The 12,288-nt window shown below is 45.7% G+C and overlaps 1 protein-coding gene across 6 annotated transcripts in view; it reads right to left on the reverse strand.

Annotated features, from left to right (window-relative positions):
• DGKD (diacylglycerol kinase delta) overlaps nt 1-12,288 on the reverse strand; it is a 69,477-nt gene that overhangs the window by 22,352 nt on the left and 34,837 nt on the right. For all 6 annotated transcript variants that reach the window (XM_054074134.1, XM_054074135.1, XM_054074136.1 and 3 more), the window contains 7 exons: nt 9,529-9,633; nt 8,571-8,703; nt 7,614-7,720; nt 6,948-7,073; nt 5,755-5,857; nt 5,069-5,231; nt 258-366 (listed from right to left, as the gene is read on the reverse strand). In XM_054074134.1, coding sequence (XP_053930109.1) covers nt 258-366; nt 5,069-5,231; nt 5,755-5,857; nt 6,948-7,073; nt 7,614-7,720; nt 8,571-8,703; nt 9,529-9,633 — 846 coding nt within the window. The remainder of the gene's footprint in view (nt 1-257; nt 367-5,068; nt 5,232-5,754; nt 5,858-6,947; nt 7,074-7,613; nt 7,721-8,570; nt 8,704-9,528; nt 9,634-12,288) is intronic.

Consider the following 12,288-nt stretch of genomic DNA (forward strand, 5'->3'; position numbering starts at 1 on the left):
GCTGGCAATGGAGCAAGAGTAACTCTGAGCTACTCCAAAAGCCAGATCTTGGAAGGAGTTGTGGAGGAGCACAGGAGACAGGAATAATGAGTTAGTGCAGTGCTGCATCTTGCAGAAAACTAATGCAAGAACACTGCTGTGGAAAGCTTTCACTGGCTTTAGTCCTGGGGCAAACTACATCTGTAGGACCAAACAAAACCCTCTGCAACCCATGCTCTTGTTATTGCTTCATTCTTTCAAGCTCACTGGGCAAGTACCTGCTTGTGAAGATTGAGGCTATCGATTTCGGAGAGAACCCAGCCAACACTTCCGTCCCCACCACAAACCAGAATCCGGAAAGTGTCAAATTTTTGGAATAAGCGTAAACTAGAGAAGGAAAAATAAAAAAGCAAGTGAGAACAATCAGCTATTATGGAACTAATTGATAAACAATTCCAATCAAGGCAATAAATATGGCAGATTTGCTTCAAGTAGGCTCCGATTTCGTAGTGAATATGGGCCACTGTCAGATTACAGATCAATTAAGATGATAAATAAGGAATTTTAAATACAGCTAAGTAACATACAATGGCTGTTCACTATAGAAATATATACCAGACAGACTCCTGTACTAAAGCAGGGCACTTTTGTCTGAACAGAAGAGGAAACAAGCATGTGATAGTTCCTTTTAGCAGATTTGCTGTGTTCAGCCTAACACTAGTTATTTGTCACGGTTTGGAGTGCTCTGATGTCACTGCCTTCATACTCAAGGCCACACCAATTAAAGGAAAGCTTGAAGAGTGGGAACTTCATGCAGTCATTCAGTAAGCAGATAGCTGTAAGAGGATGTAAAGCCTCAGAAGCTTTGGTCCTTCTTCTGGGAAAGCAACGTAAATCAATGCCCTGGCGCCTTGTCTGTCCTGCAGGCAGGCAAACAACTCCCCAGCAAGACACACATGAATTTCTCTATTCATCCTTTCCAGAATATTAACTGCAACCTCTCCTTACGCTGTTTGAGTCTGTACTTCTTACTGAACATCTTCCAGAACTACTGCTTGCTTTCATTTTTTTTTTTTTCCATTTATTTTTACTGGGGGTTTTTTATTATTACCTAAATGGGATTTGCCGTAGTACAGGAAAATTCTCATTGCTGACACATGAAAAATGGCTCTCAGCAATGACAACATCTTGTGGTACAGTTTGACTGGCCCCGGTTTAGAATACTTAAGTTCTTAAGAAGCAACCTTTACCCTGTGCCTTTTCTTTACCCTTTCCTTTTTAAGAAAATGAACAAGAGCAGCTGTTTTACAGAAGTGCACCGCAGCTGGAGTGCACCATATTCTCTCCCTTCCCTCCTCTCCTGCTTAAATGCAAAATTTCTCGCTACAGTCAGTCCATCTGGGGAAGAAGAAAAACAATTAATTTTCAAAGCTGTCTGTAAATTATTTATCAGCCAAACACATCCCCTGGACAGGAGGTTGCAGTTTTAAAGGCAATGAGCTGTGGCACAAAATCACATTAGTTCTCAGGAGAGCAGACGCCAGTGGTCGCTCATCCAGGAGTGGACACTCCAAGGTTTAGCACCCTGCATCTACCGGTCACAGTCACAGACTTTGAGCCACAGTTAGAAAACTAGGAAGGAAATTCACCCTGTGCTGGCTTTTATGCGAGGAAGCACCCATTCATGACAAACAAGACTCAAATACAACGTGACAGAGAAACATTTGGAAGGGGGAAAAGTAATGATCAAACCTTCTTGTTTTAAACAGAGTTGCAGAATCATAGAATCATACAATAGTTTGGATTGGAAGGGACCTTAAAGATCATCCAGTTCCAAACCCCCTGCCACGGGCAGGGACACCTCCCACTGGCTCAGGCTGCCCAAGGCCCATCCAACCTGGCCTGGTTGGAACACCTCCAGGAGGAACATCCTCCAGGGATGGGGCAGCCACAGCTTCCCTGGGCAACCTGGGCCAGGGCCTCACCACTCTCATGGTAAAGAAATTCCTCCTTATGTCCAGTCTAAATCTGCCCCTCTCCAGTTTATACCCATTGCCCCTCGTCCTATCACTCCAAACCATTTTACAAAGTCCCTGCCCAGCTTTCTCATAGGTCCCCAAGAAATGCACTGGAGGAATTTATTCCACAGCACACATAATGGTTTTTTTATCCACAGATATTCTAGCGTAATCTTGTAAACAAGTCTGAAATGTCATTTAGATCCTAGGGCAGAACTAACTTTAATAAAAGCATTCATAAGGGATGTTTTCTCAGTATCACCATAAAATCTTAAAGGGATGAAAGTTTGACATACTTCCCAGGTAAGTTATTTGTGGAGAAATCTGACTTTGACGATATTCGTTTGCTATCTGACACATTTAGAGGGAGGGGGACAAACAAGGCTTGATAGAAAAACATCTGGGAATGGCACTCCACTGTCTGGAGAACGGTGTGCTGATGAGGACCATTGGTCTGTCACCTCAGAGGAAGCAAGGGATGGCACCTCAAATGGTAGCATGGATGTAAAGATTACTGATGGGTTAGAAAAATTCAGTGAGAGGTCACGTAGGAGTTGAGACTATTCACCTCAGGAGTGTAGCAGGATCAAGAGCCCAGCTGAAGGGCATCTACACCAGTGGAGGCAGCACGGGCAACAAACAAAAGAACTAGAAGTTATTGTAAGGCAAGAAAACTCATTGATATAACTGCCATTATGGAAATGAGGTGGGATGAATCACGTAACTGGAGTGCTGCTATGGATGGCTATAAACCCTTCAGGTGGGACAAGGGAGGAAGGAGAGGCAGTAGGGTAGCCCTCTGTGTTAGAGAGGGTTTTGATAGCCTAGAGCTCAATGACGGTGATGGTTGAGTGTCTATGGGTGAAAATCAGCAGAGCACCTAATAAGGCAGATATGGTGGTGGGAGTTTGCTAGCGACCACCCAGCCAGGATGAGGAGGCCAACGAGTTATTCTACAATCAACTAGAAGTCTCACGATCGCTAGCCCTTGTCCTTGTGGGAGACTTCAACTTACCAGATATCTGCTGGAAGTATAATATAGCAGAGAGGAAACAGTCTAGGAAGTTCCTGGAGTGTGTGGAAGACAACTTCCTCACACAACTGGTGAGTGGGCTGACTAGGGAAGGTGCCCTGCTGGACCTGCTGTTTGTGAACAGAAAAGGACTTGTAGGAGACGTGACAGCTGGAGGACACCTGGGGCATCTTGATCACAAGATGATAGAATCTCAGTTCTAGAAGAAGTAAGGGGAGGTAAGTAGAACGGCCACCTTGGACTTCCAGAGGGCAGACTTTGGACTGGTTGATAAGAGCAGAAGCCTTATCAGCCAGCAGAAGGCTGGTTGATAAAGTTCCATGAGACGGTCCTTAAGGTCAAAGGAGCCCTAGAAGGCTGGATGCTCTTTAAGAAGGAAATCCTGGCAGTGCAAGAGCAAGGGCATCCCTGTGTGCCTGAAATTGAGCTGGCAGGGAAGAAAACCAGCTTGGCTGAGCAGAGAGATATGAGTGGGAAGTCATGGAGCAGGTCATTTTGAGTGCTACCACACAGCACACGCAAGGCAAACGGGTTAGGCCTGGTCGGCATGGGTTCATGAAAAGCAGGTCCTGCCAAACTAACCTGATTGCCTTCTATGACAAGGTGACCCACTTGATGTATGAGTGAAAAGCTGCGGATATGGTGTACCTGGACTTCAGTAAAGCCTTTGACACTGCTTCTCACAAGATTCCGCTTGACAAACTGGCTGGTTAAAAACTGGGTGGATGCTTGGCCCAAAGAGTGGTGGTGACCTGGATGAGAGGATTGAGTGCACTCTCAGGGAGCTTGTGGATGACATTAGGAGGGTGTGTCAATCTGCTGGAGGGTGGGGAGGCTCTGCAGAGGGAAGTGGACAGGCTGGATCGATGGGCTGAGACCAACGGGATGGGGTTCAACAAGGCCAAGTGATGAGTCCTGCACCTGGGACACAACAACCCCATGCAGTGCTCCAGACTTGGGAAGAGTGGCTGGAAAGCTGCCTGGCACAGAAGGATCTTGGCTGACAGCAGCTGAGCATGAGCCAGCAGTGACCCAGGTGGCCAAGAAGGCCAATGACATTGTGGTCTGTATCAGAAACAGTGCAGGCAGCAGGAGCAGGGCAGGGATTGCCACCCTGGACTCAGCACTGGTGAGGCTGCATCTTAAATCCTGGCTTCAGTTTTGGGCCTCTCACTATAAGAAGGACACTGAGGGGCTGAAGCGCGTTCAGAGAAGGGAACGGAGCTGGAGAAGGGGCTGGAGAACAAGAGTTATGAAGAACAGCTGAGGGAGCTGGGGTTGTTTAGCCTGGAGAAAAGAAGGCTGAGGGGAGTCCTCATCACTGTCTACAACTGCCTGAAAGGAGGTTGTAGCAAGGTGGGTTTTGGTCTCTTCTCCCAAGTAACAGGTGATAGGACCAGAGGAAACATCCCAAAGTTGCGCAGGGGAAGTTTAGATTGGACATTAGGAAAAAAGTCTTCACAGAAAGGGTTCTCAAGCACTGGCAGAGGCTGCCCAGGGAGGTGGTTGAGTCCCCATCCCTGGAGGTGTTTAAACACAAGTGGATGAATTGCTTAGGGATATGATTTAGTAGTGGACAGGTACGGTTGGGCTTGATGATCTCAAAGGTCTTTTCCAACCTAATGATTCTATGACTTGTCTGTTCACCCGATTTAACTGAAGTTAACTCTCGTTAACAGTACATCAGGATGCCTGTTACAAGTCTGTTTGCTGTTAAGTTTCTTCTGGATTCAAGCTTTCCATGCTTGGCCTTCTTCCAGGGAAGACTTTCTGGAACTCTCTCCAAGCCCCTCAAGTTATCCTGCTGATACTGAAGAATGGAAATAATAACCTTTTTCAAAAACAATTTTGGTTTTAGCTAATCAGTAACACTGAACACAGAGAGAGGAAATCCCCCTCCCCAAACTTTCTATGTGTTTGGTTTTCTCTTAGGAACAGGTTCCTTGTTATATTTGAGGATGAGTTTATAATCACATGCATCACTTGTGCTTTTCTGGTGTTTACAAGGAATGTGTGCTTCCATACAATATCTGCTCACCCAAGATGAGGTCCTCCATTCATGAGGTCAAAGACCTGGGCTGGATTCAGAAGCTGTTTGAATCTTCGCAGAAATTTTACACCTTGGTTGTCTCCACTTTTGGAGTTGACAAAGACCAACAAAGGGCTTGTGCAAGAAGGGGGACAAGTAGCTTTCCAGAAACCTGTTGGGGAAAAGGGAAGGGAGAGAGAGGAAAAGCCAAGAGATGTGAAGCTGCTCATGGAGACGGAGTGAGAAAAAAGCCAACACTCTGCACCCCAGCAAAGCTACGAAGAAGCTAATGCTTTCCTTGTGCTTATGGCACCCACCAGGTAGAAGCCACATACGCACAGCCCTGAATCCAGCACAAACCACACCTTGTGCTGCCAAATGTCACACTCATCTCCTAGCAGTATGCCAAACATTTCAGCTTCCCCAGCCTTCCAAAACTGCCTCTGCAACATAGTTGCTCTCGATAAATTCTAACAGCTGCAGCTCAGAAAATACTGACGTTACAGGGTAATAAACTGAATGCGAAAGCAAAGCAAGCAGTTCATTACTGTACTTCAGCAACATCTTCCCGTTTGGAGCTTCAGCACCAGCACAAGCAGAACTGTCAGCTGACAGAGTCTGGCATTAACAGTGTTAGCGGAAGGGATGGGACTGAGAGGAGGAGAGAGAAGGTGCTACTTGCTAGGGATACTTACCATCAGAATCAATGCTGTTAAGAGCAGTAGGAGGAATGACAGATACTTTGCACAGCCCAAGAGGGCACTTGTTTGGCAACAACTCTTTACATGCCGTGTGTACCTGAAAACACCACCAAAAAAAACACTCATTCAGACTCTTTTGTGCACCACAGTGTAACTCCTAAAGCCACTCAACAAGAGGCTTTAAGGAAGAGTAAGAAAGGGGAGAATCCAAGGAAATGTCAATTGATAGTTATTTTAAGAATGATCTAATCAGAGTATTCTACTAATTCTCCTTTCTATTAGTGTACATTTTCTGCCATTTGAATTTATGAGACTAGCATTTTGAGTGCTGAGAAGACCAGATAACAGATGATGTGGCTTTAAGAGCCTTCAGTTGTTCTGCTTTCCAAATCCTAGCCTCCACTGAGATGTCAAAAGTAGCAGCAAAACAAAATAGTGGGGATGCAAAAAAAGCCAAGAAAGCAAAAAACAAAGCAGGAAGACACGAAGGATGTAAGAGATAAGAGAAGAAGGGATTAACAGAGCCATCCAAAAAGGAAATAAAAGGTGAGTACAGCCCTTCAGTCATTTCTGGTACACAAAGACTGTAAGATAGAGGGTTTGATCGGGGTTTGAGTCCTCATCCCCCACATTACACACACATATGTGATACTTCTCTTACTCCTATTATAGACATCTGGAAACATAGCAAGATCTGCATCACTGCAGTGGTTAGGCAAGAGAAACCTATCACAACAGGAAAGGGAACTGCTGTTATTTAAATAGCTTAGAATTCTTATCGTCTTTTTTTGTTGTACCTTGTCAACTTGTAGAAATGACAAATAATGGCTCTTTAAAATCCAGCATCTCTCATGCCTGAGGCATTGATTTGTATCTAGTGTAATTAGATTCTTCTCTGAAAGCTCACTATCAAAAGAAAATGAGCTTGCAGAGAAGCCAGATATTTATTTCAGGTCCTGTGTTTATGCATCACTGTGATACTTTTCATCACAAATTTTAATTCTCTTTCTTGCAAGTTGTTTATCTTCTGGAGAAAGAACAATAAGATCCTTCATGGCCAAATGGGTACAGAACTGGCAGAGCAGGTAGAGATTTCATCTAAGTAAATGCTGCTGACAGAACACACCAGAGAGCTGAGCAAAGACTATCTATCCTTTTACTGAAATGATTGCATTCATTCTACTCACCATGGCTTTGCACCAAAGGCAGCGCCAGTCTTGCAAACGTAGGACACTGCCACAGGTTTTATCACACACAGTGCATTTGGCACTCACGGGCAGGTTTCCCTCCAACCACTGATGTGGCATCGAGATCTGCAAATGGTACAGAGGGAGAGAAGCAACATGGACTTTCCAGAGCACAACTCAGGGGTGCAGGATGCTGTGGCGCTGAGACACACAGAGAGGCAAGTCTTTATATGCACTGTTTAATGACAGCAAGGGCTGTTTCTGGAAAACAGCTGCAGATCTCTTTTGGCATTTTACAAGCAAGCACAAAAAGACCAGGTAACTCACCCCAGGGAACCCAGGAAACTTGACTGGAATGAAAGATGTCATATGCTAAAGTACCGTTCCAATCCCTCATTTATCTTTCTTATGCTGAAACTCAGACCAGATTCCCCATGCCTCCAAGTCCCAACTTCTATCCCAACTTCCCAGTCCCTGCCAGGAGCCTCTTCCTATCAAGGAGCACTCGCTGCTCGGGCTCAACTTTTCACAGAGAATCTCCTGCTGTGACAGTAAAGGCCTTTCCCACATTGCGAACCTACTGTTTGTACAGTGAAGAAAGCTGTAGAGCACACATTGGTGCTTCCACAAAAAGATAAAGCCAGAAGAGTTAAGATTAATGCCTACCCCATCTTCATCCTCAATGATATCCTTCCCGATAGAGGCCAGAGTTGTCCACTTGCAATTATTAGTTGCTCGCACAGCACACCGCTTGTGAGCTTTAAACTTGCACACTAGAAAGGAAGACAAGAATAAATTAATCCTGCCTCAGACCATGTAATGTGGCAGTCTGCGCGAAAGCTTTCCCAAGTAACCATATTTGGCTCCAGAAGAAAGCATAGGCACATGCTACCCTTGTCAGCCCTGCCAAAACAGCTCTAAGCATACAAAGTCAGATGAGTTAGCTATTCATTCATGCCTTGTTGCTCTCGCCAGTTGCTTGCAGAAAGCTAAGTTATCACCTTGTTAAATTGACATGATTTACTTAGTCCTACACTCCTGCAGCCTTTACCACTGTGTGGGAATCATTCAGGCCAGCGCCCGTGCACAGGCAGCCACTTCTGCTGTGCCAAGGCTGAAAAAGAATAACCTCCTGGCATTCAAACACTTCACAAGGATGTTCTTAAAATATGATTATTCTTATGAATATTCTACCTGGTTCCTCACATACCTGTTCACTTTAGAAGCATCATTTTAATAAGGATGGCAGTATTTGGGTACGTGGGGGGGGGGGGGAAGAAAAAAAAAATCATCGGCTATATTACCAGCAAGTCCAACACTAAAACCAGCAGGAAAGCACCGTCACATCTATCACTCTTTTATAAGGTGCCAAGATCCTGATCTTAATTTCTGCACAAAAACTCTGTGAAGCCAAAGGGATTCAGAAGCAAAAGCTTTCAGCATCAGGTCCAGAAAACACCTCCAGTCTCACACATCACCTGCAGCGCTCTCAGGTTTTTATACAGCTTTGTTTGACATCTCTTTGCAGACCGTTAAAAACATTCCTCTTAAATTGCCTCTGGAATATGGCACTGAGCTATAAAGACGACAATCCCAGAACAAGAGAGAAGACAGCACATTTACCTTCACAGGAGAGCCCATGTGAGGTGACTCCGGATAATGCCTCCCGACACACATTGCAGTAGGTCGGCCGAGCATGTGAGCAGGCGTACCAGTTATGCATCCCTGAGAAATGGTCCATGCTGTACTGGGTAGACTAATAACATAAATGTATTACAGCAAAGTCTAGAGTAGAGCAACAGGACGTCCCTTCCTTAAAACAAAAACGTGCATCTAGCAGTCAGCTAAGGTAAAAATTGAACACTTTTACCAGGGAAGAGTGGGTCACATGCAGTTTATACACAGCAGCTGTAGCTCAAGGCAACTTTTAAGACAGAAGAGACCACTTGAAGAAGCAGCCACACCTCCACTGCTGTTCCTGTCCCATCTCCCATCTTTGTTTCACTCTAAGTGTGTGTAGAGAAATGAACTGGAGAATTTATCTGCTGTGGAGCTGATCCTTCCCTTCCCCATTTCTTTGTTGGATTACGTTTTCAGCAAGACAAGTTCCCCAACCTGATTTATTGTGCAGCAGAGGAATGCTTGTGCCAGTATAAAGGAGGAAGCAACAGGGAGACAAGCATCAGAGTGGGGAAAACACAAGACAGCTTCTTTTGGTGGCAGGGCTGGCCTAACTACAACCTCAGAAAGCAAACAGCTGCACTGAAGGCAAGGTGTGAATTAGGGCAGAGGATAACTGAAGAGTGAAACGACAATGGAAGGAGAACTGCGTTTCATAACCTACTGTACGTAAAAAAGTGCTCTCAAAGTTGCCCAGGGAGAGCACACTAAGCCACAAGGATTCTTCCGAGAATCACCTCAGCATACATAGGAGAGTTTTTATAGAAGGCCTAACGCTACACCCATTACAATCAATAAAAATTGCTTCTATTAACTCCACTGGGAGCTGACTGCTATCTCAAAACAAGCTGTTATTTAGGAGGTGAGGCACAGAGCGCAAAGAAACACATTTTCCTATTACCTCAAAATGTTCACGGTTCTGTACAGTCTTCAGTGCTGCAATCCAATCTTCCATCTCTTTTCTGTTATCAGCGCAAAGGATGAGCTTCCGACATGGAGTGATAATCTGAGAGCGAGAGAAAATAAATAGTGTGTATTCTGGGCTTGTCAGTGAGATACAGTGAGAGAACGTCACCACTCGTTTAGTCCATCGAAGCTGTTTTCAGAGGCAATGAGCTACAGAAGTTACAACTGCCTTTCAACTACGCTTCTCTTCCACCATAACGTACCTTCATTCCCTCGTAAACGTACAGAACCAAAGTTTCCAGCTGTTATTCCCAATACCAAACAGAGTAAAGAAGTCTTTGAGGCGCAAATAACGGCACACCACCAATGAAGCACAGAGCAGTAGCAGGTAACATACTCTGCAACATCATACTAAAAATTTGTTTAGAGTCATGACAAGTGGGGAAGAAGGAGGTAAGAAAATAAGTCCAACCATCAGCGCAACACCACCACGCCAACTAAACCATGTCCCGAAGTGCCCCAGCCACACACCTTTTGACCCATTCTAGGACAAGGACTCACCGCTGCCCTAGCAGACAGTTCCAGTGCTTCCCCACTCTTTCACTAAAGAAATTTTTCCTAATATCCAGTCTAAACCTCTGCTAGCACAACTTGAGGCCATCTCCTCTCGTCCTATCACTTGTTACCCAAGAGAAGAGACCAACACCCACCTCACCGCAACCTCCTTTCAGGCAGTTGTAGACAGCGATGAGGTCTCCCCTCAGGCTCCTCTTCTCCAGGCTGAACAGCCCCAGGTCCCTCAGCCGCTCCTCATAAGACTCGTTCTCCACACCCTCCCAGCTCCGTTCCCTTGTCTGGACACACTGCAGCCCCTCAATGTCCTTCTTGGAATGAGGGGCCAAAACTGAACCCAGGATCTGAGGTGCAGCCTCACCAGCACTGAGTCCAGGGAAATGATCCCTGCCCTGCTCCTGATGGCCACATGTGGGTGATCCGAGCCAGGATGCTCTTGGCCTTCTTGGCCACCTGGGTCACTGCTGGCTCACGTTCATCCCCAGTTCCTTTTCCGCTCAGCAGCCTTCCAGCCATGCTTCCCTGAGGCCTGGAGCAAGACTCAAGTGCAGGACCCAGCCCTTGTTCTTGTCAAACTTTATGGAATTGATGTAATTGGTCTCTCATTGCTCTATCTCCATGACTCAAGTCTTGTTTAGGGTTGAACAACTATTTAGAAACATTGTCCTGGATCTGCCCCAAGGCTGGACAGGCACGGGTGGCATCTGGAGAATATGGGCAGGCATCCAGAGAATTTCACTCCTAAACAACTAACAGGACTCCGATGGAGTGACAGGCTATCGGAAAGAAAAACACTGTGGCTGTTCTGAGGAGGCAGAACTTACTGCGTTGTGCTGGGCCCTGGCCAGCACCTGCCAAACACTGCTCAATATTATGCAGCATCCTCAGCGGGAAGAGAGCAAAAACATACTGATTACTCCAACCCCAGCTCCAGGCACTGCGGTTACTAGCTTGGGAGCATCTCCGTACATTGATGACATCATCGCATGGGGCAACACAGCAGAAGATTTTGAGAAAGGGGAGAAAATAGTTCAGATCCTTCTGAAAGCTGAGCTTGCCATAAAATACAGGAAGGTGAAGGGACTTGCAGAAGAGATTAATTTTTTGGAATAAAACGGCAAGATGGGAGTTGGCAGATCCCAATCAATGTGATCAACAAAAGAGCAGCTACGTCTGCACCAACAGCAAAAAAGAAACGTAGGCTTTCCTGGGCATTGTGAGGTTTTGGAGGATGCATATTCCCAATTACAGTCTAATTGTAACCCCTCTTTATCAAGTCACTCAGAAGCAGAACAATTTTAAATGTGGCCCTGAGCAACCACAAGCCTTTGAACAAATTAAACTCAAAATAGTTCATACAGAAGCCCTTGGGCCAGTCTGCGCAGGACAAGACGTTAAAAACATACTCTATGTCACAGCCAGCAAGATTGGCCCTACTTGGAGTCTCTGGCAGAAAGCACCAGGGAAGGCTCAAAGAAGGGTCTTAGAGTTGGGGATACAGAGGATCCAAGGCCCACTATACTTCAACAGAAAAGGAGATAGTGGCAGCATATGAAGGAGTTTGAACTGCTTTGGAGGTGGCTGGGACTGAAACACAGCTCCTCTTAGCACCTTGACTGCCAGTGCTCGGTTGGATGTTCCGAGGGTGCCCTCTACACATCATGCAACTGATGCTGTGTGCAAGTGGGTTGCACTGATCACACACTGGGAAACCAGTGACCAGGAAACCCCAGTCACCCAGGAATTCTGGAATTAATCATGGACTGTCCAGAAGGCAAATATTTCAGAATATAAGCAGAGGAGCAGGTGACGCACATTGAAGAGGCCCCACTGTAGAATAAACTACCAGAAAATGAAAAGCAATATGCCCTGTTCGGCGGCTCCTGCCGTATTGTAGGAAAACACTGGAGGTGGAAAGCTGCTGTGTAGAGTCCTGCAGGATGAGCTGAAGAAACTGCTGAGGGACAAGGTGAATCAAGTCAGTTTGCAGAGGTGAAAGCCACCCAGCTCGATTTAGATATTGCTGAACATGAAAAACTGCTGCTTTACCTCTATGGAGCACAGGTGGGAATTCTGGCTCGGGAGCACAGCAAGCATTGCTTTTTGGGTGGTGAGCGATTTGCATTTTGTTATCACTTGTTTTGTATGTTCTTTTATTGTTATTACTGCTGTTGTATTTTCT

The sequence above is a fragment of the Cuculus canorus genome, chromosome 9 (assembly GCF_017976375.1).
Source record: "Cuculus canorus isolate bCucCan1 chromosome 9, bCucCan1.pri, whole genome shotgun sequence".
Classification (NCBI taxonomy): Eukaryota; Metazoa; Chordata; class Aves; order Cuculiformes; family Cuculidae; genus Cuculus; species Cuculus canorus.